At 34.8% G+C, this 26,943-nt stretch overlaps 2 protein-coding genes across 5 annotated transcripts in view; one reads left to right on the top strand and one right to left on the bottom strand.

The window, feature by feature from the left end:
* Window positions 1-11,638, top strand: part of LOC123556386 (uncharacterized) — a 44,627-nt gene extending 32,989 nt beyond the window's left edge. For 2 of the 4 annotated variants that reach the window (XM_045347046.2, XM_045347047.2), the window contains 2 exons: window positions 6,362-6,444; window positions 8,681-11,638. In XM_045347046.2, the coding sequence (XP_045202981.2) occupies window positions 6,362-6,444; window positions 8,681-11,101 (2,504 nt within the window). In that variant the 3' untranslated portion in view covers window positions 11,102-11,638. Of the gene's footprint in view, window positions 1-2,697; window positions 3,508-5,512; window positions 6,036-6,361; window positions 6,445-8,680 lie in introns of those variants that run through there. The other 2 variants (XM_045347049.2, XM_045347048.2) reach the window with 2 other exon arrangements.
* Window positions 1-26,390, bottom strand: part of LOC123556388 (39S ribosomal protein L28, mitochondrial-like) — a 70,160-nt gene extending 43,770 nt beyond the window's left edge. Inside the window, exons 1-5 of the mRNA XM_045347051.2 lie at window positions 26,210-26,390; window positions 20,745-20,901; window positions 20,149-20,286; window positions 19,465-19,606; window positions 15,364-15,507 (exon numbers count right to left, since the gene is read on the bottom strand). Of these exons, the coding sequence (XP_045202986.1) occupies window positions 15,364-15,507; window positions 19,465-19,606; window positions 20,149-20,286; window positions 20,745-20,901; window positions 26,210-26,249 (621 nt within the window). The 5' untranslated portion in view covers window positions 26,250-26,390. The remainder of the gene's footprint in view (window positions 1-15,363; window positions 15,508-19,464; window positions 19,607-20,148; window positions 20,287-20,744; window positions 20,902-26,209) is intronic.
* Window positions 26,391-26,943: the final 553 nt, after the last annotated feature.

The following is a 26,943-nucleotide window of genomic DNA, read 5'->3' as shown; positions in this document are numbered from 1 at the left end:
AAAGTGGTGAACTTCCTCTCCCCTCCCAATGGCAATAGATAAACAATAAAGATAAAGTTTTATTACAAGCAAAATTAAAGAAATAATTTTATTTCCCAAATATTTGTATAGCTTAAAGACATGTATACAATTTCAGCTCCTAGGGACACCATTTTATTCAAAATTCAACCAAACAATTTAAGATATTGATCTTTAATGATTGTATCGCAATAAAACAACCAGTTTTACTTCCAGTTTCCTTTTTTCAGCAATTTCACGCTTTTCAAATTTTAAATACTTTCTTAGATTCAACTTAAGATTTCATATTTTCAGTGAAAATTTCAATAGCATTAACTAATTGGCTGTCAACTAAAATGTTTACAGATTGAATTTCACAGATCTTTTTAGTACTAGTTACAGCTTCATTAAATTTGATGACAACATGATGATAATGCATATTTCAAATATTCTATTACATAATTCTTAATTTTCATCCTGGAAAAATATGTTAATGGAAAAAAACTATGTGTTAAAGTTTTCACATGAGCTAATTTTTAAATCTGTGAAATCCATTTACAGTTTCTATTCAGGAAACTCTTTCATGTTCTTCACTTCAATGGTGAAGTTTTAAAATCTCCTTTAATCCATTTTTGGAAAGATACAGGGCAGTGTTAAAACCGTTTTCATGTACATTATTGTATTATATTGTATTGTATTGTATAGATACATGTGGTGATATATCCCTTCAGAATTATTACAACTTCTAACAATAAAGTCATTCATTTCCAATTGTCTCACCAATCAATTAAAAACCAATTAACAAATTGATGAACAAATCTTATCTTCCTGTGCTATCTCTAATTACAATTGTGTTTTAATTGGTGTGACAATTCATTTGCTTCTTCCTTCATGTACAATAAAATGATACTACATAATTAGTAAATATATCCTGTACTTAATTATAACTCCAAATTTGCACCCATCCATGCAAAATGCATCACTAATTGAGTTTGGGGACTTGCTATATATATGTTTGATCAACAAATTGAAAGTCATTCTCATTTTGAATATTGCTAAAGATAATATCTTTCTACTTCACAAATTCATTAGTATTATTAAATGATTGCTAATATATATACAAAATATGGAAATGGAATTATACAGCATATCTGGATCAAACATGAACTATGTTAAAGCACTTTTGATGGAATATTATCATAATTATTGTACAGGTTGGTTCTAATCAATTTTCCTTTTGATAAAAATGCAAAATCAGTTTAAATACAGTAGTAATGTTCACTGCTGATATCATATAAACTGGTGGGAAAGAAGATAAAAATATCTGACAGCACTTTTGGGAATAGCCTGTATTTGGTTTTGAAGTTGTAGAAGTTGCTTACTAGTGAAGTTCTTGTTTTGATTAGTTGATTTATTGCCTTGATGTGAGTTTGATAGAGAAGATAGTGGGATTTGATTGTGACATTTCTCTCTTCAACTTGAAAATGTGTTATATCAACTTGAAAATCAGCAATTCCCTGACTACTGATAGTGGTGATAATGAAATTTCAAACACCATTACTCTTAGTACTGGTCATTATTTTCATGTTTGATTCCCCTGTTAGACCTTGTAATGTGTTGTTTTAACATCAGATGGGGGCACTCTGGGTGGCTCACTTGTGTCAATGTATTTTTCATTAATTTTCAATTTTCCAGTTACAGTTTAAAGGTTTTAAATGTCTGATTCTTTAATTTGGCCATTTTTTCACATGTCACTGTCAAAGATCTTTTTTCTATAAAGGCATTCACACAGATAACAGGGGCATGGTAATAACCAAATATTTACATTTCTAAAATCTGCCATTTCCCCAATTTCCTTGTAAAGATTTCAATAAATTCTTGTTTCTTTACAATTTATCAATGTCTCAGGGTAAAAAATTAATCTCATCCCATTTAATTCAATATTTGAACAGTATTGTTTGACCACACTTGTCATAGCATATGGCAGGACTCGAACTGACACCATGAAAAATATTGCAGATTTATTTTAAGGGGTCCAGTTTTTTCTGTACTTTGTCATTTTGTCACAAAGTGTTTCATTAATTTCTTTAAAGATGTACTGCAAAGTTTGACCACAATAGTAATAAGTGGCTGTGAGTGTCAATGATGATGAAGAATAAATGTCACGTAATTACTCAAATCAATTACTCAAACCCATAAACAATATTTACTCAAAAACAACACCTGATACTTAACACCCTAATGACCAGTGGTATAAATAAGGAGTGTTAAATGACTCGTAATTAGTGCTTTTCCAAACTACATACATCAAAATGATTTTCTTGAAATGTAATTTGAAGGAGAAAAGAAGGAAGAAAATGATAAGGAAGAAGGACAATAATTTAGTTTATTGCCAGTGGTCAGAGGGTAAGACTAAAATGTTTCATATTTCAACAATACTCTTTGATTTGACCACAAAAAAATTCAAATCTAAATAAGGAATTTTATTACAAGATAATAATCAGTGTTATTTTACCCACCAATAATAGTATTCATCGGAACATAGACATTTTTTGACAAATGGCGGAGTTAGTCAGAATAATTACCATAGCAATGATGAGAAATAATTCTATTCTTTATTTTGAACAATTGTCCATCAAAAATGCTTCAAATTGTAACAATACTGAGCACAGTAAACAACTATCAGGATTATATTACTTTGTTTATTTTGAAACCGGATAAGTTTAAATCTATTTTGCTTCTAAATTAATGACCTGTACTGGTTCCTCCCACTCTGATATGATCAGAAAACTTTTTGGTGTTAAATTTCAATTTGGATATGGTATCTGTTATAGCAAGTCCAATTTTATACATTTTTTTTTGTATGAAAATAATAGATAGATTCCTCCGATTCTACTAGGTGGTACATTGTGGGAAAAAAATACTAGGTAAATTTAAGAAGTCAAAATTCTATTCATTGAGAAAAGAAAGCAACAGGTTATGCTATCTTGAAATTTTTATTTTAAATCCTTTCCATTGAAAAGTAATCTGGTGTAAAGACATGACTATAATAAAAAACTGTAATTAAATTTTATAGCACAGTTACTATGATATATCTGTAATAATCTAAGTAACAAATCTTTACAGGGTCTAAACAGGACAAAATTGTGTATCACTTGGGTTATATGACATTGTCTGCCTATCTGTTCAAAATGCTATTCTTCTAGTGCACCATTATTGTCGCAAAAGTCATCAAAAGACCATTGTTTAGCATTAAAATTCCGTTGGATCATATTCAATTAGATTGAATATCTGTTGTATGAACTATGTAGATAAATCTAAATGATGGGGTTAAATTTGTAACAATGCTGGCTACATATTTGCCATTTTAGGAACAAGTTAAAACCCATAATTACTGCCTTCCATAATGCATAGTTACTCTGTGGGGATATTTTTCCTCTAAAATTTGCATTAAATCTAGATATACTTTATATATGGACAATGCCAGTGGACTATTAATGGAAAGTACAGGTAAAAATATTCTATATTTAGAGGTATATTAATTGTGATTTGATAAATTTCATGTCAAGACGTTTGAAAAGAACCAATTTGATTCTGTCAGGGCGATAAAATATGAATAAACTGCATAATAATCAGCAATATAAATGATATTAGGTTAACAAAAGTCACTATCATGCAAATAATGTTGAAAGAACTTCTTTTTTTTCGTATCAAACCAAACCCTGTGGGGTATAAAGTGTGCAACATGGCTCGAGATTATGGTGCTACACATTGCTGTAGGCGTAATGGTCTATGTACTAAATCACACACCTTTCTCAATGGCTTGCTCTATAAGGGCGCAAAAAGTTAATGTAACCTTTGTTGAGGCCTAAAAGGTTGATATATCCTTCTTAACAACAGATGTAGGATGTGAATGTGTCATCCCCGACACTTAAAAAACTAAAGTTTGTAACATTTTTTACTGGAAATCTTAAAATTGCCTGAAGTGTTGAATTGTTACATATAGCTGTAACTCTTCAAAGTATTCAAATTGACCTGGCACACATAAAGGTATGAAAAAAATAGGGAGGAACACCAAATGTCTTTGGGATAGAGGATGTTGGGGATTAGTATCTGATTATCTCCTATTAAACATATATTTAGGGATCTTTTCAGAAATCACCTGGGGTCCAGCTGTTCTTAACTTGCAAAAACAACAAGGAAATGGGTTGGATCTGAAAATCACACATTTTGTTTAGATATTTTATATATACTTGGGTCTTAAGATTCCAAGGTGTTTAGATTCTGGTAAAGTATGTTAGGATTATTTGATAAAATTAACACCTTAATTGCACTTTCCTGGAGTTTTTTAGATTGTAATAAAATGTATTTTCTGTAATGTCTTTGATGACCTATTAGACATGTTTTTATACCTTAATTGGATTCCAGTTCAATCTTATCAAGTGTATGAATGCTATTAATTCAATTAATTTCTGCTGGTGGATGTTCAAGTTAAATTATGCAAGGGGTTGAATTAAAATTTAGGGGTCGAAATAAATATTGAAAAGTTTTGAATACGATTTCTTCAGCACAATCAAGCAGATGATGCCTCCAGTGTTCAATGTTTCTTTGAGCTTAGAAAACACGATGACCCTCAGGTCAGAAAGGTTAATGAAATCAACAAGTCTGTGATTGAATTCTGGCCTTTATTTGGTAACAATCGCTGCGGCTCAGTGACAGACCTTCCCGTCATTGAGGTGACATACCTGTGTGATGTATTGCACCATCTGGTCTAGAACATTACAATAACCAAAGAGGCATCCACAACGCATCCTTTTTTTTTGCAGAAAATTGATGAAAATTATTTCAAAAGCAACAATATTTTATATTGTTCAACAAGTTTTGATTTGCAAATCGAAATGGTTAATTATGTAACATAGTACTTTATTTTCTCATGAATAGATTGTTTTGTGCAGAATCCAATTAAGTTTCAGATGTGGTAATTTTCATGCATTTTGAAAGATCATGAAGGCCTTATTAAACATTGTACAAATGTCAATAACTCATCTTCAAAAATCGATGAGAAATTTATCCAGATTTCCACGCATCTTAGGAAATGTGTGCATCTGCTCTTGTAAGGAAGTGATCACCATTAAATTGTACTGGCGCTGTGACAAAAACATTAACTTTGTTAGGATTCTCATAAAACAATTTAAAAGCTGGCAATTTATATTTGGCCATTTTATATGTTTTCGATAAGGTGAAAAGACTGGGTTTTCAATGCGATGAAACATAGTGAGAAAATGAATAGGACTGGAGCTTTCAAATGAAGGCAGAATTTTACAAGGTGTAATTACATTTTGTCCACTTTAATAAGATTTAAAGAGGTACGGAATTTCAACTTCTTTAATAGGTTTGGCGTGCGCTGCTTCAGCTATTTAATGTACTTGGGTAGTCTCTTTAAATTTCTCAATATTTACCTTCAGGCTGTAGGTAATATCCCATGTAAAGAAGGAAACATTGGGATTTATCATTTGATCTTAACATTTACATTGAGGATCAAAGAGTATAAAATCAATGTTTGTTATGTAATACAAAATCTTGTGAACATCAATACAATCAGTAAATGAAATTACCTGTAAACCAATCAGATTGCAGCACAGTGACAAGGGGTGTGTGAAATCAACCAATCAGATAGGGAGTTACACTGTGAGAGTACTTGGTTGAATGAAAGGAGGTGTGCTTGATTGATGTGAGAAGTGTGCCCAGTGTAAAGGGAATCATTCATACCTTTGATATTGAAGAGTGTGGCAGTTATCTAAGATATTTTGGACTTAGGAAAATTTCATGACTGGGACACTTAAAGTGACAAAAATTGATAATACAGTAAAACCAAAGGTTTAAAAGGATAGAGAGAGAACTGACTAGTGTTTAATGACAACAGTGACGTTATATGACTGTACTGTCTAATTTATGACAAAAGTCTGACTAACTGTTCTAAATGGTTAATTTATTATATACTCAGACCAAAGATGGATTTATTGTTGCTATTGATACAGGTATTTACAAAACACATTTATTTGATGGTTATACTGACTAATTATAAATAAATGAAAATAGGATTGTTGTATCAAATTTGTTATTGGTGATTTCTTATGCAAATTAATGTAAATAAATAGAAATACAGCAACTGAATTAAATTCATTTAGAGTTAATGTGTTTGAGATGGGAATACTAAATATAACTTCCAAGGCAATTTTCATTAATATACAAGCTTCTTTAAACAGGTTTCAACAGTTGTACTTTTAACTGTAACTTCTTCTATGGTTAAACAAGAAATTCACAATAAATGAAAAATAACGTTATGATATTTGTATATTTTCAGATCGTTTACAGTCAGGTAGCATGGCCAGTAACGGCGACTCAATGGCACCAGATGAGATGTACCTCATGCTGCAAGCAGATATGGTAGGTGTCTTAGCTACTCTTCTCCAGAAACTCTAAATTGGGTTGCAGTTTTTTGCCTTTATTTTCTGTTCAATGTATGTTCAAAAAAAAAAAAAAAAAAAAATCACTGCCACCTAGAAATAGCAAAGAAATGCAAAGAACAATTTTAAACATAATTTTTTGGGTTGAAATTATTTTATCATTAGTAAACAAATGTAAATGAAATTGATAACACTAGGTGCCTGTTTCTGTCTTGCTTATTATATAATAATACTGTTACACTATACATGCTTTCTATTGTAGTAGGCATTTATTCAATTAACAACAATATGTTTACATACCATTAATAATTTATCTTCCTCAGTATTGTGTAACCTACAACCTTTAATGTAGCAAGATCCTACTGAGATAACACATATTTTCAAATTATTTCTACCCTGTTCAATCTGATTGTCTGCTGATTAAATCCTCTTACATAGATAACCCCCCAGTGAGATAACTATATATAAGGGCTTATCTCCCTTTATTACACCAGCCTCTTCAATATAAGTATCTCTCAGTGAGAGGTAACCTTGTTACAATTAATTAAGGCTGACCCTTAGTGCAGCCTCTATTTAATCATCTCATGATTAGAACACTTCAATTTGAAGGGTCCTAACCCCAAACATTTAATTATTTCATTAATATGATATTTCATCTCAGCTGCCACTGATAAAATTTAAAATCTCCAGAACTTCGCTAATTTAACATTCGAGTGTTGGAGTGTTTTGTCCATTAGGAAAGGTAACAAATTTATTGGCTAAGGCACTCCAAGCTGCATAAAGCTTGAAATCTCCTGAACAAAAAACATCTATCTTGAAGTGTGGACTGTAATTTTTTTACTTTGATCAGTAATTGTCATTTTAGGTCAACACTAATGTAGTCCCCCATAATTCAGTTTGCATTTTGATTAATTAATTTGAAAGCGTGTCAGGTATGTTATCAAATGAAGAAAAATGAAGAAGTTTTGATTTTGAGATTTTAATTTCCGAGGTGCAATGTTGTCAGACACTGATAGTTGTAATAGTGATTATGAAATGAACCATAAGAACTTCTTCTCCCATGTGTCCAGTGCACCAGAAAAATCAACTGAAATGATTAGGGCGCTCTTTAGTTGAACATTAATTGGTCTAGCAGTGGTCTGGCTGGCCTCAGGTGTGAAGATGACCACAGATAACTAAATGGTCACTTTGTTGGTCATCTTAATTTTGGCTAGGGTCAACTTCAATCAAATTAATTTTGATCTCACCAAAGTTATGTGCAGTTTGAAGACAAGCAAAATATTGAAAAAGGGTAAATTTTATATGCTGATGAATAAATTAGGGAAAGTTTAAAGAGATCCAGCTAGTTAACTGGCCGGTCCGGGGATTTATTGGGGCCAGGTCAAGATAGTAAAAAAACACTTAATGTGGGAAAATCAAACCTAAACAGTCCATTGTGTTTGCCTTATGACCTTTCGGTAAAAAGTTTTGTAAAGTGTTGAAATTATAATGTGCAGTTTCTTCAGCTCACCGTTTTTGAACTAAAATAATTTTTTTACGATTTCAATTCTCGTTAAAGAAACAGGTGTTGACGCAGGTCACCTTTGATATCAGATTGACATTAACAGTTCAGTAAGCTCCAAAAAATAAGTTTATCAAATAGAAAGGACAACAAAATGAATTTTAAATTATCAGCGGAAGTTTGGATTAACAGCACAATTTGCAAGTAGCCAGATTTGCGTCAGTGAATGAAACTGATGATTTGGCATAAGGGGTTTAGGCATATTTGAAAAGGGGTCCTTTTCTTTACAAAAATGCCTGTTGACAAAAATATCAGCAATCCGGGTAGACAGATGACTCCTCTATTCAATACTTATTATTATTATGCAAGAAACCTAATCTTAAATTAAAACAGGTTCGGAATAAAAATCTGATAAAATCAGAGGCAGGTCAGTTTAACATTATCAAATCCTCTGGAAGAATGAGCTGAAGGGATTACTGAAGACCCCAAACCCCCTAATTTATCTCAATCTGTAAGTCTGTGGTTGTACTTTAAACCGCAAAAGGATTCGTCGGGTATTTAATTCTTTACAAAAAATGAAAATGCAGCATATGGTCATTTTCATTGATTCATCTAGTGATTGACTATGAAGGTATTGTGAAATATTTCTCTGTATAAATGTTTTGATGGTTTTTCTGTGACAATGTTATTTAATTTTTTTGTTTCTTTATTCCAGGTCAGTATAAAGCAGCAAGAACAACTACTACAAACTGAGATAGAAGAGATCGCTTCCAAATTCCATAACCTACTAGAAACTTGTGGTATTGACTCTGATACTGGTTCTGGAACAATGGCTCCACCATCCACTCCTTCGTTTTTGAAGACTACTTCTGGGTCTCTCACTCACGTCACAAACCTAGAGACTCCTACATTCCTGAAACAGACACCTGGGAAGACAACTTACACACTGTCAGACAGCAGCGATGATGACGAAACCCGCTCCATGTTTCCAGACTGCATGATAGACGCGGTTGTCAACAAAACTGACGGTCTACCTCTTGACATCTCCACACTCTCAAACAAGACCCTAGTTGTGGACAGGAACTCTAACTACATCGACTCGCCTCACAATGAATCAAACGAGAACACACCTGTGATCGAGGCACTTCCAAGTCTAGAGAAAATCTCGCCGTCAGACTCCACAACTTCGTCTTCAAGCAGTAGTTCTCACAAAATGTCATCTTCTGATGGATACCCAAAATCAGATGAATCTACAGACAATCAGATAGTGCCTGAGTGTTATGACCTTGATAAGGAATTTATGTCTAGACTTCAGTATTATTCAGACTTTACTCTTGACCGCCAGAGAAAGATTAACTCTATGGTCGCTAGTTTTGGTTGTGCAACTGACACAGTTCCATGCACAGCAACGGAAGACATTCTGACGCGTCATGTTGAAGGCAAGGAATCCTCTCCAGAGAAACCAGTGTTTGTTAAGCCTGTTTTACCTCCTCCATCAACTAGTTCTGGTTCTGATTATCTCTCTACACCTACTTCACGTCATCATCGTACACGCAAGGAGCGTACTCGTCGTCATTCCAGAACAAGCAGGAAAAGTTCATCACAACCACTTGCTTCGTCTACAATGCTGGAAGACAGTTTCTCATCAGGTAGTAGTCGTGGCAGTAACAGAGGAAGCTCACTCATCCCAAAAGCTTCTTCAACCATGATCTGTGATTCAGGGTCTTCAAGTGGCAGCAGCCGTAGGAACCGCACCAGTGGCTCTAACCCACGTGCCTGTTCAACAATGCTCAACGAATCTTTCCTATCATCCGGCTCAGGTGGATCTAGTGGTAGCAAACATCGTAGTTCATCAATCCCAATGGCCAACTCCACAATGATCCATGATCATCCAGAAAAGATCCCTTACAGCACTGAACCAACAATATCTGTTATCCAACACAACAGTGACACAAATATTCATAGTGACAATGACTGTGAAAGTGTTTATACGTGGTCTATTCATGATAGTGACAATGGCTCAGACAGAGATATAAGTCTTGAGGAATCTTACATGCGTAAAGTAACTCATAGTCAGAAGAAAACTTCCAATAAACCACCTCTTCCACCATGTAAGCGTGTTCGTAGTGGAAGTGTAAGTTCTCACGATAGTGACTGTGAAATAAAATGCCAGGATCATCAATTACATAAACTTCTCGGTGAGCCTTGCTCAAAAACTATTCTTGAATCAGTTTCTGCCATAGAACCCAGCGACACGTGCAGGGAAGGGATTTTATTTGTTGAAAGTTTATGCGATGAAACTGCATGTGCTGTGCCTAAGTCAAACACCATACCTCGTTCTAGCACTCGTGTGAAATTACAGGACAAATCTAGTGGTAGTTCATCTATGGAAGCGCGAAGGGCATCATTACCCGATCTTACTAGTGTATGCACTTCTAACAATAATGATGATGCAAGTGTTCATGACTCTAGTTGTAGTATTAGTGAGGATGATATCACCGCGATGTCTGAACGTCCTGATGTGCAGGGCAAATCAAGTTCGAGCAATGACAATGCTAACGCTGGTGGCGTATCTCAGGGTAGTGCTAATGTTGACTCAATTCTTACAGACAGTCCAAACAGTATATGTAGTAGTGGTATAAATGCTCCATACAATTCACCGGGAACCAACGCCAGTAGTAGTTCACGTGTGAGTTGTTCTACAACTAGTGATGCTCGTTCATCAGACTCTAACATAAACACTCGTGCTCCCCCAGTGACATTTGTACCCAGGAATATCCCAGTGTCTGTTAACTCCCCAAAAGTTCAAAACATTGAAGTCCCCACAGAAAATGATGGTGCAGTGTTTAAGGTTCCAAAACAAACTCAACCACTGAGGAACTTATTCAGATTCAGGCGCAAAAGCAAAACTCCCGATATGAAAACTTCTACACCGAAGGAATCAGTCAGAATGGCTTCAGGTCAGCTGCAGAGTAAACGCCAGTTGTTCCCATCAAATGGTACAGCTAACTTGCAGAGTGAAGCGAAGGTTATGGACAAAAAAGCTGTGATTCGTAAATTTAAGAAATTCAGTGATAGTTTTAGACAGCGAGATCGCTCAGGGAAACCACAGATTCAGACTCTTGCCAACTTGTAAAGATGTTGTATATATTTTTGATGAACAGTATTAATGCATCTGACTGTGCAATGTTATATATGTTGTCATTAAACGAACATTTTTATGCAAATGTTTGACTCACAATTCTTACTTAGAAATGACTTGTTCATTGTAGTGCTGTTTTAATGTTCATGGTTGTGAAATAATGGTTGTGTAATTTTTGTTAAAGCTCTTATTAAAGTACAGATCAGTATTATTTCAAAATTAGAGATAAAAGTAACCAATGTATTATGATAATTTTAAGCTTTCAGTTTTATTAAAGACTGCTTTTTAATCAAAGAATCATTCAGTTTTTAATTATTTTAAACATTTTTTTCTACCATTGAAATTCAATTCTTAAAAAGCTGAGATGCTGACTTGTGTTCTTTATTTGTTTTTTTGGTAGTTACATATATGTGTAATGATACATGTGTAATTGTATAATATGTACAAAATGATTACATGACTATTTATTGTTACAGTGCTGCTGTATGTTGTTAAAGATCAAAGTAAATAATTATATATATATGAAATTGACATGTGTTTTCTCTCTTCTTTACATTTACTAGTTTACGGTCCTGTTTTACTTAAACAACCAATCGGCATATTTTCTACACACTTAGGACAGTAGGAAGACTGGTGAAAATTAACGACTCTAATACCATAGTCAACTTTTGTTATGTAATGGCAACCAGTCTATCCAGTATCAGTAAGGGTGTAATGGAAGTTTTCAACATATAAATGACAGTCACAACCAAGAAAGTACTCCTGGTTTCTTTACTTTTTAGCAAGTAACTGACAACTTCACCCACATTAACTAATCGAGGAGGACTATGGATTTCTGATGCTATTCACTGTTGTGGGCATAGCCAGAGGATCAAATTTGCAAATTCTATACTGGGTAGTGTCATGTTTCCCTGCGTTCGTACCACTATCAAAACATTTGCCCTACATAAATTTATGAAATACAGACAAAACTAGAAGATGCTTTTGTAAAAAAGCCAATGTCTCCTCAAATGCATAGTCGTATAGGCAAGAAGTCAATAGAGAACTGGAGCGAAAGTCAAAGAGACAATGATGGTTGGCTGCAATAGGGAACATCTACTTGGCATGTCCAGTCATCCCACTAAGTTTCAACATTCTGGGCCTAGCGGTTCTCTGAATTGGAAATGGTTTTCCATGTTCAGACCCCTGTGACCTTGACCTTTGATCAAGTGACCCCAAAATCTACTCTGCATGTCCAATCATCCTATTAAGTTTCAACATTCTGGGTTAAGTGGTTCTCAAGTTATTGATTGGAAAGCGTTTTCTATGGTCAGCCCCTGTGACCTTGAACTTTGATGGAGTGACCCCAAAAACAGTAGGGGTCCTCTATTCTGCAAGTCCTATCACCCTATGAAGTTTGAATGTTCTAAGTCAAATGGTTCTCGAGTTATTGACCGGAAATGGATTTCCATTTTCTGTCCGCTGCGACCTTGAGCTTCTATAGAGTGACCCCAAACTCAATAGGGGTCATCAACTCTGCATGTCCAATCATCCTATGAAGTTATAACATTCTGGGTCATGTTGTTCTCAAGTTATTGATCAGAAATGGTTTTCCATGTTCAGGCCCCTGCAAACTTGACCTTTAACAGAGTGACCTCAAAATCAATAGGGGTCATCTACTCTGCATGATCAACCATCCTATGAAGTTTTCGACATTCTGGGTCAAGTGGTTCGCGAGTTATTGATCGGAAATGGTTTTCCATGTTCAGGCCACTGTGACCTTGACCTTTGATGGAGTGACCCCAAAAACGATAGGGGTCATCTACTCCATAAGCCCTGCCAAAGTATGAAGTTTGACGGTTCTAGGTCAAATGGTTCTCCAGTTATTGATCAGAAATGAAGTGGGAATGATGGACGGACAGGGCAAAAACAATAGGGGGAAACATAATTCCCCTATTATGACAATCCCACAACCCCCATCCCACTTATACTTTTTCAATTCATTCCCTCCAGATAAAATATATCTAAAATTTTCCCTAGGGAAAGACAGGAATATCTATCCCCGGCGCGTGCTCGGATAAATGTATACTTTCCCCTCTAGGCAGGCAAGAAAAATGTATCTAAAATATGCAAATCTATGTTGAGATTGCAAACAAAAAACGGTTTTAAAATCAAAATGAAGGATGTGGAGGTGAGATATATTATGCCCAGGTCAAACTGAGCTGGGAATACAATTCTGGCCAAGATGGACACCCAATGATCCTGTTCATAATGTAACCTGTGCAGGTTCTCTAGCACTGGTGTAATAATAAACAATAGAAAAGTAAATCTTTCACTGTAAAAATCTCTTAAGAAAGTTAACAAGCAACAAACATATACAAATTCTGAATAACCTTTTCACTTAAAATTCTGGAACAAATGGTAAATTTAAAATCCACCTTTGTTATTATATGAAGTTTCACAGAAAATAGTAATACTAGTTATTTCCTAAAAATGTTGCTGAAAATTTTGAACTTTCCTGTTGTTATACCCTGGACTAAAATACCCTGATCAGGCTTAATTAGATTCCACCTGGAAAGACCTAGCTTTGGACCCTAATTAATGTTATCTGTGTCAGAGCTGGATATTTACGGTGCCAAAATAAGAATTTGAAAAAAAAAAAATCCTAAAACAATGTAATGCAAAATTTTAAATACTGTTTATTTGGTGAAAATCTTTATATTATTTCACTGGAAGGCAAAACAGAAGACATTCCATGATCAAACCCTATATAAAGTATATAGGCATCCCTCAACTCTTTTTCAAGTAAGCTCTGAAAGAACCATATCTTTTTTAAAAACCAAACAAGTTTAAAGTCTGGCATCACAAAACGCTGTATAAATGTGTACAACAGGCTTACACTACATATAAACAGACAGTAACAATAAAAGTCGAGTTGTGCTTCATCAAAAAGCAGTTTACATCACACAGAGTAAAATTGATGGCCTTGTTTACATTAAAACCCTTTCATCATCAAAAATATGCCAGACAATATATCATTGATTGTGCATTAGATGAAATATTCCAACAGAACTGAAATATTGTTATATCAAGATTCTCATTACTTCACATGTGGAGAAATGATGACAGCAGAAAAGGCTAGGTTATGCTAACAGTTAGTGGGAGGTAACTCAAAATTATCCAATATAATTATCATAGGAGTAAGTTCCCTTTAATCACACACATTAGAAATACACTACTTTTTAAATTGCACATGAACTGTTATAGTTAGAGTACTAAAGGGAGGTAACAAAAACAATAGACTTAATAAAACATTCTAGTATATTCAGCAACATTAAAACCTTTGACAAATGTTAAAGAAAGTAATTATCAGAAATAGGATTTCACAAGAAATTAATGTATTTTATGTTCATAAAAATGGAAAATCTGGCAGCCACATTTTGAACAAAGGCATTACGCACCTTTAACCTTGAGTGTGAAGGATTTTGTGCAATACTTTTTCAATTAAACAGTTACAGTCATTTGGAAATCTGAAATATGTAACATACAACCACTATGTTAATAAATTCCTTGACTATCACATGTGACACTGGTTGCAGTTCATATGTTTTTTTCACAACACAGAAAAAAATGATGTAAGACAACCTTCAGCTTTTCCCAAAAGTAAAGTGAAAATGAAAGTCCACAGGCTAAGCTTGAAAATGAAAGTCACATTTGTAATAGTCATGCAGAGGGGTCACCCTGTCTAAAAGAACCGCATGGACTTTTTTCTGCAAATGAGGAGTCTGTTTTAAGCACTTTCTTATGATTTAAAAAACTATCTGGGGTTGAACTTGAACACGACATTTCAGCCTTTTATCTATGAAAAAATATTTGCAAGCAGAAAAAATACAAATTCCTTGAGGGTCCATAACAAAACAAGAGTACAAGAGATTTTTGGAACTTTGTCAAATCGTTCAAAAGGCCCTTTGTGTTTTCAGTATATGCCCCAGATGTCTGATATTTCAATATCTGAGAATGATTTTTGTTTATTAACTGTTGATTCTATGGACTCCTGAAAAGGCCATTAGTCACTTATATGTTTTAATATGTTACAAGTGCGGAAATACTAGCTGCTACTGACAGCTTTCTTCAGAATTCCCTCCCTTTAACATCAAGATGGGGGAAACAAAATATGTACTGTTTGCAGTAACTTTGCACTAAAATACACTCAAGTTGAAAATAACACACAAGGGTTATATTCTATCTACATACATTCACGCCTACAGTCAACTTACAGGTATCATAAATTCCTTGTATCGGTTGAACACTTTCAGTCGCTCTGCCGTAAGTTTGGAATTCTCGGCATCCTTACACAGCTGCAGTAACATCTTTCGTTTGAGATCCATTGCCAGCTTTGAGTTGAGATCACGTTCATGGTTCTAATTCAATATAAAAAATGTGTTTTCATAGCTTTATAGCTTTTCTTTTACATTTCAGACATAAAATTAGAAAGTCTGCATTTACACTGAATTTGATAAAATGTATACCAGAAAATCTTGATTATAAAACAATTTTGAAAATAAGCCTACCTAAAAATAGCCGGTATTTTCTAGGAGTTAAAAAAGTAACAAAAAGTTAGCCCGACTGGAAAAGAAGCCTCCTACATATTTTATAGGCAGAACAGATACTTCTAGCAAAATAATGCAGTGGAAGTGTAGCCACAAAATTTGAAAAACAAATATTTCAAGAAAATAAAACATAGTAAAAGCCTAAAATAAAATTGAATTTGTTTTCCCTGCCTCCACTCGTGCTAAAACTATTTTTTTTTTAACGTTTATTTTTAATAAATGAATTGAAAATAAGAAAAATTTTGTTTTCTAATGCCAAAACAGTACTCCAAAACAAGAAGCTGTGTTCAATAAACGCTTGATGCCCCCGGTGGCATCCTTGTCGATACAAAGCAACCTAAGTCCAAAACAAGTTCAAGGTCAAGGTCAAACTGAGGTCAGGTGATGTCTGAAGATGAGGAATGGTCACAGGTTACATCTGCATTAGTATCAAGTCATTCTAGTAAGGGGTATTGATGTTAGACGAAACGGTCCCATTTGGTTAACCTCGTACTGACGGACAAACAGACGGAAGGACAGGACAATCACTATATGCCTCCTGCATCAGTAGATGCCAGGGGCATAATAATACGGTCTGGAAAATAATCCACCAAACTCACAACTTAACGTCAAGATTTTAGGGTATATAAGAGATAAAACAAGTGAAAACCAGTATCAGCTACTTCTATCTTGAATGTTCACTACATTATATCTCTACTCAAGATGTAAATTTTAGAAAACATTTGCCAACATGAACCATAGCGATGACACAAAAACAGATGACCAGGACCAGGTCAGTTTGAACTTGACCTAAGCAACCCCAAACAAGGTCTCCATATAAATCTGCTGTACACTGATCTGAAGGCTGGAAACTGTTTTTTTGTATTTGAAGAAACAGCAACCTTGACCCCAGCAGCCCAAACTGCAATGCAAATCTTCCTGGTCTAGTAAACTACCTACATATAATTATCAGTTATCATCACAATTTCTCAAAATTGAGTTCCTTTTTTGATGTAGTTGGGTTAACATCATAACAATATTATTCCTAAGGCAACTTCTGAGCTTTTGATGGTGGAGGAAGTGCCTAGGTCCCCCCTCGAGGACGTGCCCCTCCAGGCATTATTTCAAGCATGGAGAGGCAAAGATAGAATCACCAGCCTTCCAATAAGCCAGCTGAACTGCTGCCTCACATGAAAAAAGTTCCTCACCCTAAGCAAGTCAGTAACGAAATTATATTTTTAATAATTTACAGATGGTAGTTGCTTATAACACCTTTTAATATTAGAAATATGTTTTAATAACATTTCATTTTTAAATTAGTCTCATTTTGAGGAATATTTGTGTCAAGTATTATTATAATCCCTTGATAGATGGTTGAATTACAGATCAGACAGGAATCAAGAGGGCCATGAAGGCCCTGTATCGCTCACCTGACCTATTGACCTAAAGATCATCAAGATCAACATTCTGACCAAGTTTCATTAAGATATGGTCATAAACGTAGCCTCTAAAGTGTTAACTAGCTTTTCCTTTAATTTGACCCCGTGACCTAGTTTTTGACCCCACATGACCCAGATTCAAACTTGACCTAAAGATCACCAAGATTAACATTATGATTAAGTTACATGAAGATACATCATAAATGTGGCCTCTAGAGTGTTAACAAGCTTTTCCTTTGATTTGACCTAGTGACCTAGTTTCTGACCCCCACCTGACCCAGATTTAAGCTTGACTTATAGATCAACAAGATTAACATTCTGACCAAGTTTCATTAAGATAGGGTCATAAATGTGGCCACTACAGTGTTAACAAGCTTTTCCTTTGATTTGACCTGGTGACCTAGTTTTTGACCCTAGATTATCCAATATCGAACTCGTCTAAGATTTTATTGAGGGTAACATTCTGAACAAGTTTCAGTAAGATTAGGTCAAAATTGTGACCTCTAGAGTGTTAACAGTCAAATTGTTGACGACGGACGAATGGACGGACGACGACGGACACAGGGCAATCACAAAAGCTCACCTTGAGCACTTCCTGTTCAGGTGAGCTAAAAAGGCCTTTTGACCTTTCACCTCCAACTGTGACCTTGAACTTTCAGCTAGGGACCTGGGTGTTGCTTGAGACAAGTCATCTCATTATGGAAAGCAACTGTGCTAAGTAATATTAAAAACCCTTCAAGGATGAAAGTTATGGAACAGTAATATTAAAACCCCTTCAAGGATGAAAGTTATGGAACAGTAAAAACACCCTAATGAAATATGACTTCCAATTTAGTTCCAAATATGGTCTTGACCTTTGAGCTAGAGATATGGGTGTTGAGCATAACATGTTTACTCATTTTTGGGAACTCTTTTGTCAAGTAATACTATAATCCCTCAATGGATGGAACAGTTATGAACCAACATGAAACAGTTAAAAGCCCTGTTAATACCAAGTTAACCTTTGACCCCCAAGTGTGACCATGACCTTTGAGCTAGGCACAACGCATCTCCTTATTTTGCAGAACATTTGTGCCAAATAATAAGATCTCTTAATGAATGGCTGACTTACAGACTGAACCTGAAAAAAGCTCACAGCAATATTTCATGAATAACATGATTAATTATGTAAAAATCATTTTTCTGTACAATGACAAAAGTGACCCTATTTAGCTTTGTGCTAGCATCAAGATTAGAGTGAATCTATCACTCCCATGAATGGTGGAAGAAATTTCCATATGAGGTTGAGATTTGTCTATAGATGAAGTTCTACTGAGGTTAATAACATCTCAAACCAGACTGGTATTTCCCTGTACAAAACATGATGGGAGGGGTAGATTTATTTTGTCCCATTTACTTTACTTCTGTTTCCATGGGAAAAATTTTGCACCTGTCAAATAATGGCTTATCTAAACTAGAAATATTGGTAAAACCAATGGATGCTCCCTGAAATACGATTATTACCTGTTAAAAGAACAATATGGAATTCACTGACTGGGCACATGTAGTTTACTAATGTTGTATAATCAAACGGCAGTATCTCATTGAAAAATCATTCCACTGGAACATGAAGATAATATACACACCTCTTCTTCAGAGAACCATCCTATGAATTTGGGCTGAATTCCAGCTAGTGGTTACTGAGAAATACTACTGACTAAAATTGTCCTATAATTTACTAATGTTGAGCAATCGAAGGGCAATAACTCAGTGAAAATCATCCGACAATATGGTAATTTCCTTTTAAGAATGAACCTTCCTATGAAGTTTCAATGAATTCCATTCACTGGTTGCTGAGGAATACTGTTGACAAGAAATGGTACTATAATATACTATGTTGAATACTAAAATGGAATTAAATCAGTGAAAAATCATCAGACTGGAACAAGAACATATGATGTGCATCTCCTCTTGATAGTGAAGCTTCCTATGAAGTTTTGCTAAATTCAAACCAGTGGTTGCTGAGAAATACTCCTGACAAGAATTAAGGGATGGATGGACAAACGGACGAAGCGGTGACTATATGCTTCCCCTTTGGGGAGCACAAAAACAAATCAGTGACCAAAGTGAGACAAGCAAGAAAAGATTATCTATAATTAGTTTTGTTCAGAATAATCTGTCTCATAGATGAAAAATTAATACACAAGTCCAGACTTCCTATTCCATTAAAACAGCCATAATTCATTCAATGTTCAAGCCAAGGGGTGTAAGTGTAGACCTGTGTGAAAGTACCTATGTAATTTGCCCTGTGTTACAGGACCACCTAGGGCAACACAAAAGCTGGGAACCAGTCTAGTCCCTACAGACTAACCTTCAGAATATAGTAATCTAAACCAAAGGCCTCGTCAATCAGGTCCATGGCTCTGTTTGTACATGGAATTTGAAACCACTTGTCAAGTATTTCACTGTATAATACTCTATTCACCAGGAATGGAACAGAATATCTTGCAACCCTGAAATTAACAAAAATATTTTTGACAGACATCTATACATTTGCTCAAAAAAAGAAAGGACGCTGAATATCATGCAGCAAGTCATCTGTGTTCAGGTATGCTTATATTGCGACATTTCTGAAATTGGTTTGGAATATCAACAGCCCATTTTCGTGTTCAAGTATACTAAAGAGCATCCAAATATAAAGATGAAAAATGTCTTATTTTATGAAACATATATTCCTCAAGTGAAATAATGCCATCAAAAAGCCCTGTTCACACCTAAATTGTACAAGGGTATATTTTATATAAGAAAACTGCTATTATACCTCAATGTCAATGATAGAGATTTACAATGGCAGATGATGTATAACATACACTTAAAATCAATTGAAAATTATGTATAAATTCTGTTAACTTCATAATCAGAAAACTTAATGTTAAGAAAACTGACTGGCATTAGCGGAGACTAAAAGCATCTTGCATGCCTGTTTATGTAAGATAGTGCTTTCCCTAGCTGAAGGACAGTGTGGAATGAGACACTGAGCCTTTGTTTTACGTACCTGTCAATCATGAGATCAGCCTGTTTCTTACTTTTTATAGTTCTCGACCAGTTTTGTACAACCCCCTCACCAGCCCACAGTCCATAGTTACACTGCAGGGGGTACTTTACACGTACAGGATGGTTCTGTACTGGCAACCTGTTACATGCAAACATCAATCATTAATTATTGACAAGTCAAAACACCACTTTCATCCATCAGCAGATCCACACAGTCCCTAGACAAACCTCAAATATATTCCTATCATTTATTTGGTAAATGCACAATCATTATTACTACCAAAAATGGTTTCAACTAATCGGAGTTCCCCTTTATTTAAGTGAACATTCCAGCAATAAATGAGAGACACATTTTCTAAAGAACTGAATAAAGACATAAAAAAATGTCTGTCCTTGATGAATGTTTACTCCACTAATCAGATATTTAGAGAACAAAAGTATTACTTTTACGAGAAGGCATGGTCGTGACCCCAGTGGGGCTAGAACTCACAATCCCCGGACTGAGCGGCCGACTCCTCAACCACTACATCAGTGCTCCCCTTAAATGTAACTTTAGGCAGAGTAAACTGCCTGAAAGTAATAGGCTGGGTTACAAACCTAGTGCCATATTGATCAATGACATATTTGCTTGTGTCTGGTTTCCAGTGTACTGGCTTTGGTTCCCGTAACATGTATTCCAGACATCGTTCCTTGTAATGCTTTGGTAACAGTCTTTCACACTTATCTGTCCATACATACGAGTATGCACCAGATTCTATAAAGATAAAACATTTTAAAGCGTCATGATCAAGATCTCAAAATTTTAAAACAAACAGTTGTGTACACATGAAAAGTCATTTTATGTAGTTATTTTATTTTTTTTGGGTTTGATATTGCACCGACACAATTATAGGTCATATGGCGACTTTCCAGCTTTGATCGTGGAGGAAGACCCTAGGTACCCCTTCGTGCATTATTTCATCATGAGCGGACACCTGGGTAGAACCAACGACCTTCCGTAAGCCAGCACATGAAGAATTCAATGCCCTGAGTGAGGCTCGAACCCCCCACATCAATGAGGGACAAGTGCTTTGAAGTCAGGGACCTTAACCACTCGGCCACGGATGTCCCCGATTTTATGAAGGTTTACAGTATGATAAGTAGTACAGTTAAATACCTCCTTTATATAGTTTCCAGCAATATCAGCCTAGACTGGATGCTGGGGAGGTAAATATGATGCCTGCCATGATCTCAGCTGGAAATAAGTTGTTCCATCCATTCAAGGTGGGATTTTCGTCAACTACCCACGTTAAAAAAAAAACTTTACCTTTAAGGTTTTCCAATTTTTAGCTCTTGCGGCCCCTAAAAGGGGCTAAGCTGAAACATTTTAACAAATTTGATAGAGGATCATGCAAGGATGCTACTGACCAAGTTTTGTGATTCTGAACCGGTAGTTTCTGAGATGTCACCTAAAGAAAAGTGTGGACTGATGTATGGACAGATGGATGGACAGATGGATGCTGAAAAGACATTGGATGGTGAGTGATCACAATATCTCACAAAATGTGCACAAAGCCACAAAATCAGTTGCAATAAGTGACCAAATACAGAAGTCCCCTATTGGTTGAAAGCTAAAGTTAGTATTTGTCCCTTGTGGTTGTTGGCAACAGTGTTAGGACTAAAATGCTTCAAGGGAAACACATACTATTTTTACTTCAATTTCAATAGTGACCTTGACCTTTGACCATCAAGTATGGGTTATGTATGTGACATATTTTCTGGTCTTGAGGAACATTTGCTTGCAGTGGAAAGAAAATCCTTCAATGCAATTGAAAGTTGTTTTGTGGAAACAAATTTTTACTTGACCTTAAACATTGACTTTGGCCTTCAATTGACAAGCATCTATCTTGTTTTGATTGTTGTACTAAGATAATTCATCAATGCATATAAAAGATATGGAGTGGAAAACATTTTTACTTGACCTTCACTAGTGATCTTGACCTATTACATACAAGCTTAAGTCATGTACATGCATAATCTACATATTGCCCTCTATTCATATACCAAATTTTATGAACCTAGCTTGAATACTTTTCAAGTAATTGCCAGATCCAGATTTGTAGGCGGACAGACGGATGGAAGGAGTGCATTCCTATCACCAGTAGGGGACTAACAAAACTGAGTTTTAGCTTTACTCTCTGAAGGCTAGGTAAAGCTGTTGCACTTGCTCTTTTGTCAGCATCCACCACTGCATTGGCACCTGTTTCCCTACTGGTAAAGTTTTTGCATGTAAGCTGGCATCTCTATAACCACTTATAAGAATGGATTGTAACTTCACACATTCGTTTACTGTGATGATGTTATAAGCAATGTACAGATGACATAAATCCATGTTGCCCTTTTACAAAGTTATGTACCATTTTCAACTAAGCAATGCTTAGCTAAGTTGTTGCATGTAAGCTAGTATCTCAGTAACCACTTGTTGGACTGAAACTTAACAAACTTCTACAATGTGATGACAAGCAAAGTTAAAAAGAGAAATAAATAAGGGCCATAACTCAAATATTGCTAATGCTAGAGTTATGCCATCCAGTTATATTCCTGTTTTGAAGTTAATAACTTGAATACACTTGAAGTTACTCCAGACAAGCAAAGTGGGGACTGACAATTACTACATGTAACCCTTGCAGGGCATAAAACAAAGGTGAAAAGTAAGGCATGCCAAATTGTGCTAATAGCAAACTCTTCAGTTTCAGTTTATTTCAACAAGCATGAAGGCCTCCGGCCCATATACACAATATTTACATAGCTAAGCTTATACAATACATGCATACAGTTTGTACTTGTGTGATACCCAGCTGACATTTTATTAAATATAATACACAAATAATACAGTAATTATTCAGTTCGTCACATATTATACAAATTTCATATTACCTATTGTCACTATATTCCGCTCTTAACTTAAATGCATAATATATGTATATTGCCAAGTTTCTTATAATATTAACATTGGTACTTGACATCAAAATACAAAATTTATTAACATTTGGATATCTAAAATATTTTTCTTGCAGATATTTTTGTCGTATATTTCTATATATTGGACAAATAAGTATAAAATGGTACTCGTCTTCGACACAATTTTTACAATAAAAACATAATCTATCATTTTTAGGTATACCCAAATGTCTTCCTTTTTCTATTAATAGTTGGTGAGATGAGGATCTTAGAGAGACGATACTTGATCTAAACTTAACTATATCTATAGCATCTACATATGCTTCGACATCAAAATTTGTCTTAAATACATGGTAATATGTTAATTTTCTATTCTCAGCACATTTTGTGTTCCACATTTGCAGATACTGGTCTTTTAGACGTTGCAAATAGGTATATATGAAAACATTTTGATTGTTTACTTTTTGACTTTCCCAAATATATCCAAATCCATTACTGTACAAATTACGTTTAATAACACTGGCCCAGTTACTGTATCCAAGGGAATCTAATTTTAATAACATGTTATAGCATTTTTTCACATATCGACAGTCAGGCATTTCTAAAATCTTGATCCAGTACTTAATACATACTTTTTTGTGCTACAATATACATAGGATATCGACCACAGTCTCCCATAATAGCTTCATTACATGCTTTAAGGGAAGCATTTAAGAACCGTTTACATGCATATATATGTACTCTTTCAGTATTTTCCATCATATGGATTCCCCATAACTCCAGACCCATAAAGTAGTACAGGTACAACTTTAGTATCAAATATCTTAAAATATGTTTTGTGTGACATAGGTAATACATTATTCAAACTCTGCAAGAGGGAAACAATAACCCTTTTAGCTTTGAAGCCATACAATCAGCCATTTTAAACAATGACATACGGCATGTGAATTGTAAACCTACATACATAAAAAGAATTTTGTGTTTCAATACGAGTACCGTCATAAAACCATTTTCATTTTTTGACAGCTGACCACCATTTTTAAATAAAAACTACTTTTGTCTTGCTAATATTAACAGACAGATGCCAATCTATACAATATTGATGCACAGCATTTAATTGTTTCTGTAATCCTACCACTGTGTCGGAAACAAGGGCAACATCATCTGCAAACATTAATGTAAATACTTCAACCACATCTGGACTCAACTGAACACCATGTGACCCACAATTTTCTACTACTGATGCTAATTCATTGATAAATAAACAAAATAAGATTGGACTCAGCTTACATCCTTGTCTTAGTCCAATAGGGCAGTCAAATATATTTGAACAGACAGATCCGTTTCTTACACAAGCCTTAACTGTATTGTATACTGCTTGTATAGATTTGAATAAATGACCTTTTATACCACTTTGATTTAAGGCTTGGTAAAGTTTTGCTAATGTTCATGAATCATTTATTAGCGTACATCACCGGATGACAAATTAAGTGTCCCTTGAACAGAGCAGCTCCATATTGTGTAAGCAAAAACTATCATCTCAAGTCAATATAAAGCATTCATGTATTAGTGATAACAGAACAATCCTTGTTCAGTTTCACAAGAAAATTTTGAATCTATTTGTTTCAGTTGTCTACTATCCACTTTTGACATTGTGATTAGTGTTCAGTTTGTCCATTTTATCATGGTCTTCAGCTCATGTGAATATCTGTGAGCACATTTTTGTACTTAAGAGTTGAAATTTCATGTGACAGCAAGTGACAGAATACACTGTTTATCCTTTCTTCTCCCAATTCTGTACAAATTTTGAACAAATAGGTATGTAATAAGTACTAACAGCCTATGGTTTTCAATGTGCACAAATGGTTAAAGTTTACAAAAATGATTGTTTCCTAATTATTTGTTGTCTTTGTTTTGTATTAGCTGCAATCAGCTGTAAAATGTTTTCAGCCACTTGCTTTTTAGACTGATCTATCCATGTATCTCAGCATACTGCTAATCCATCTCACAAGTGTTACAGGCAAGACTATGTGCAAGCTGAAAATGGTAGTATATAGAGCAAGATTAATGGAAAGAACCCTGAATATTGTCAGGGACAGTGACACTTAAATGAAAGTATTCCAGACAGTTGTTAAAATGTCAGGTAACCGTAATAAGTGAGAACAGTGTAATAACTAAAAGGTTAGAACATCAAACACCGGACCAATATTGAGCTTTTACAACAGCCTGCATGAACGTGTTAAGGTCAAGCACAGATGCAATGTTACTAGAAAGTTGGTTACAAAAGGTGACACTATGTGGGAGAAAAAAGTACTTGAGGCAATTAGAGGTAACATGTAGATTTCAAAATTATAGTGATAAGTCTGAGAGGTGTTCTTTGTAGAAAGGAAGGTAAAATATTTTCTCTCCTGTGTTCTAGAGACTGCCAGCTAGCCTTGATCTTTTCACATGGCTGCCTTTGGAACATTTCATCTTTTTAGTATTTGTCTTTGTTTAAAGGCTCCAGGTGGAAGAAAGCAGGACTAAGGCCTTGTATATTCCATTTTTTTTTTACTTTTTAATGGTTGGAGGTAATGTTTTGCTTTAAAAAAGCAAGGAGTTTCATTAGCATTTGTTGTTATTTTGGAGATGTATTATAGTTTAGGTCAGATGGAAGATCGAGATCTAGTCCAAAATGTCTGGCGTGTGGGACAGGCTTTATGTCAGTCATAAGCTATAGTTTATACCAATTTGTTTTGTGATCAATGTTAAAAAAGGATTACCAACATTTAATAAATACTAATTTGGTTTGAGGCTCTAAGTTTAAGACTAGTATTTATTTTGAAAGAATTTTTATTTTTTAGTGTTGTGTCCAATGTGGCATTTCCATGTCCCAATGCTTCCCCCAGATCTGCATCTTGTCAAGGTATTGTGCAAGGACTTAGCACTGTATCTTTGGCAAAAAGTGGATTCTGAATATCCAAATAGGCTGTACTACATGCTTATGATTTTTTGTCAGATAAGTAGTGCCTACATTCATATAAAGGCAAATAACCTTTGCAAGATGAATGTAAGTGTACAAATCATATTGCCACACTACAGTATGTCCGACTACTATGCCTGATGACCATTTGTAAACTTACTCAATTTGTGGAAGATTGGGAAATAATTTTTCACTGGCATCGCTAAATAATGGTGCAAAGTTGTATTGTTATATCTTTACAACCAAAACAATCTATTTTCAAAGCGTATACTACTTGATTTTCATTGAAATCTTGCTGAATGTCAAATAAATTTTTCTCTCATGGGCGCGGCCATATTGGATTGTACTTACCCAAAAGAAATATTCGTACTAGATAATTTCGTACCATCTAACCTGACACAAGGTGAATAACCAAAAGAAACATTATGTATAGTATAAGATTAAAATACTGAAGATGCACGTTTGCAAGGAGGATAAATTATGGCAAACAGAAAAATGTCTATGTTTTAGTTCTAATTACCACTGGCTCATTTACTGTGAGGAAGCTACTAGTTCGACCTAAATAATTCTTGTAGGATTACTGAAAATGGTTATATAAGTGATATACAATAGTTACTATTGTACATATTTGTATGTCCAGTATGAGTGAGCAAGATTCAGAAAATTGTTTTAACAGTGAAAATGTTACTGCTTAGTATACAATACAAAATTCAACATAAATATAGTCTGCATTTAATTTACCCTTTACAATTCACCTGTCTGTCTTCTTGCCTGTCCTCCTCTCTGTCTGTCTGTCTGTCTGTCTGTTTCACAGTTATGCAGGAAAAGATGACATTATGGAAAAGTGAAACATCTCAGGAAGATCATGTATTATGTCCAAATGTTCAGAATGAT

Source organism: Mercenaria mercenaria, chromosome 5 (genome assembly GCF_021730395.1).
Source record: "Mercenaria mercenaria strain notata chromosome 5, MADL_Memer_1, whole genome shotgun sequence".
Taxonomy (NCBI): Eukaryota; Metazoa; Mollusca; class Bivalvia; order Venerida; family Veneridae; genus Mercenaria; species Mercenaria mercenaria.
Note: the sequence above shows the minus strand (reverse complement) of the source record. Positions and strands in the feature narration are given on the sequence as shown.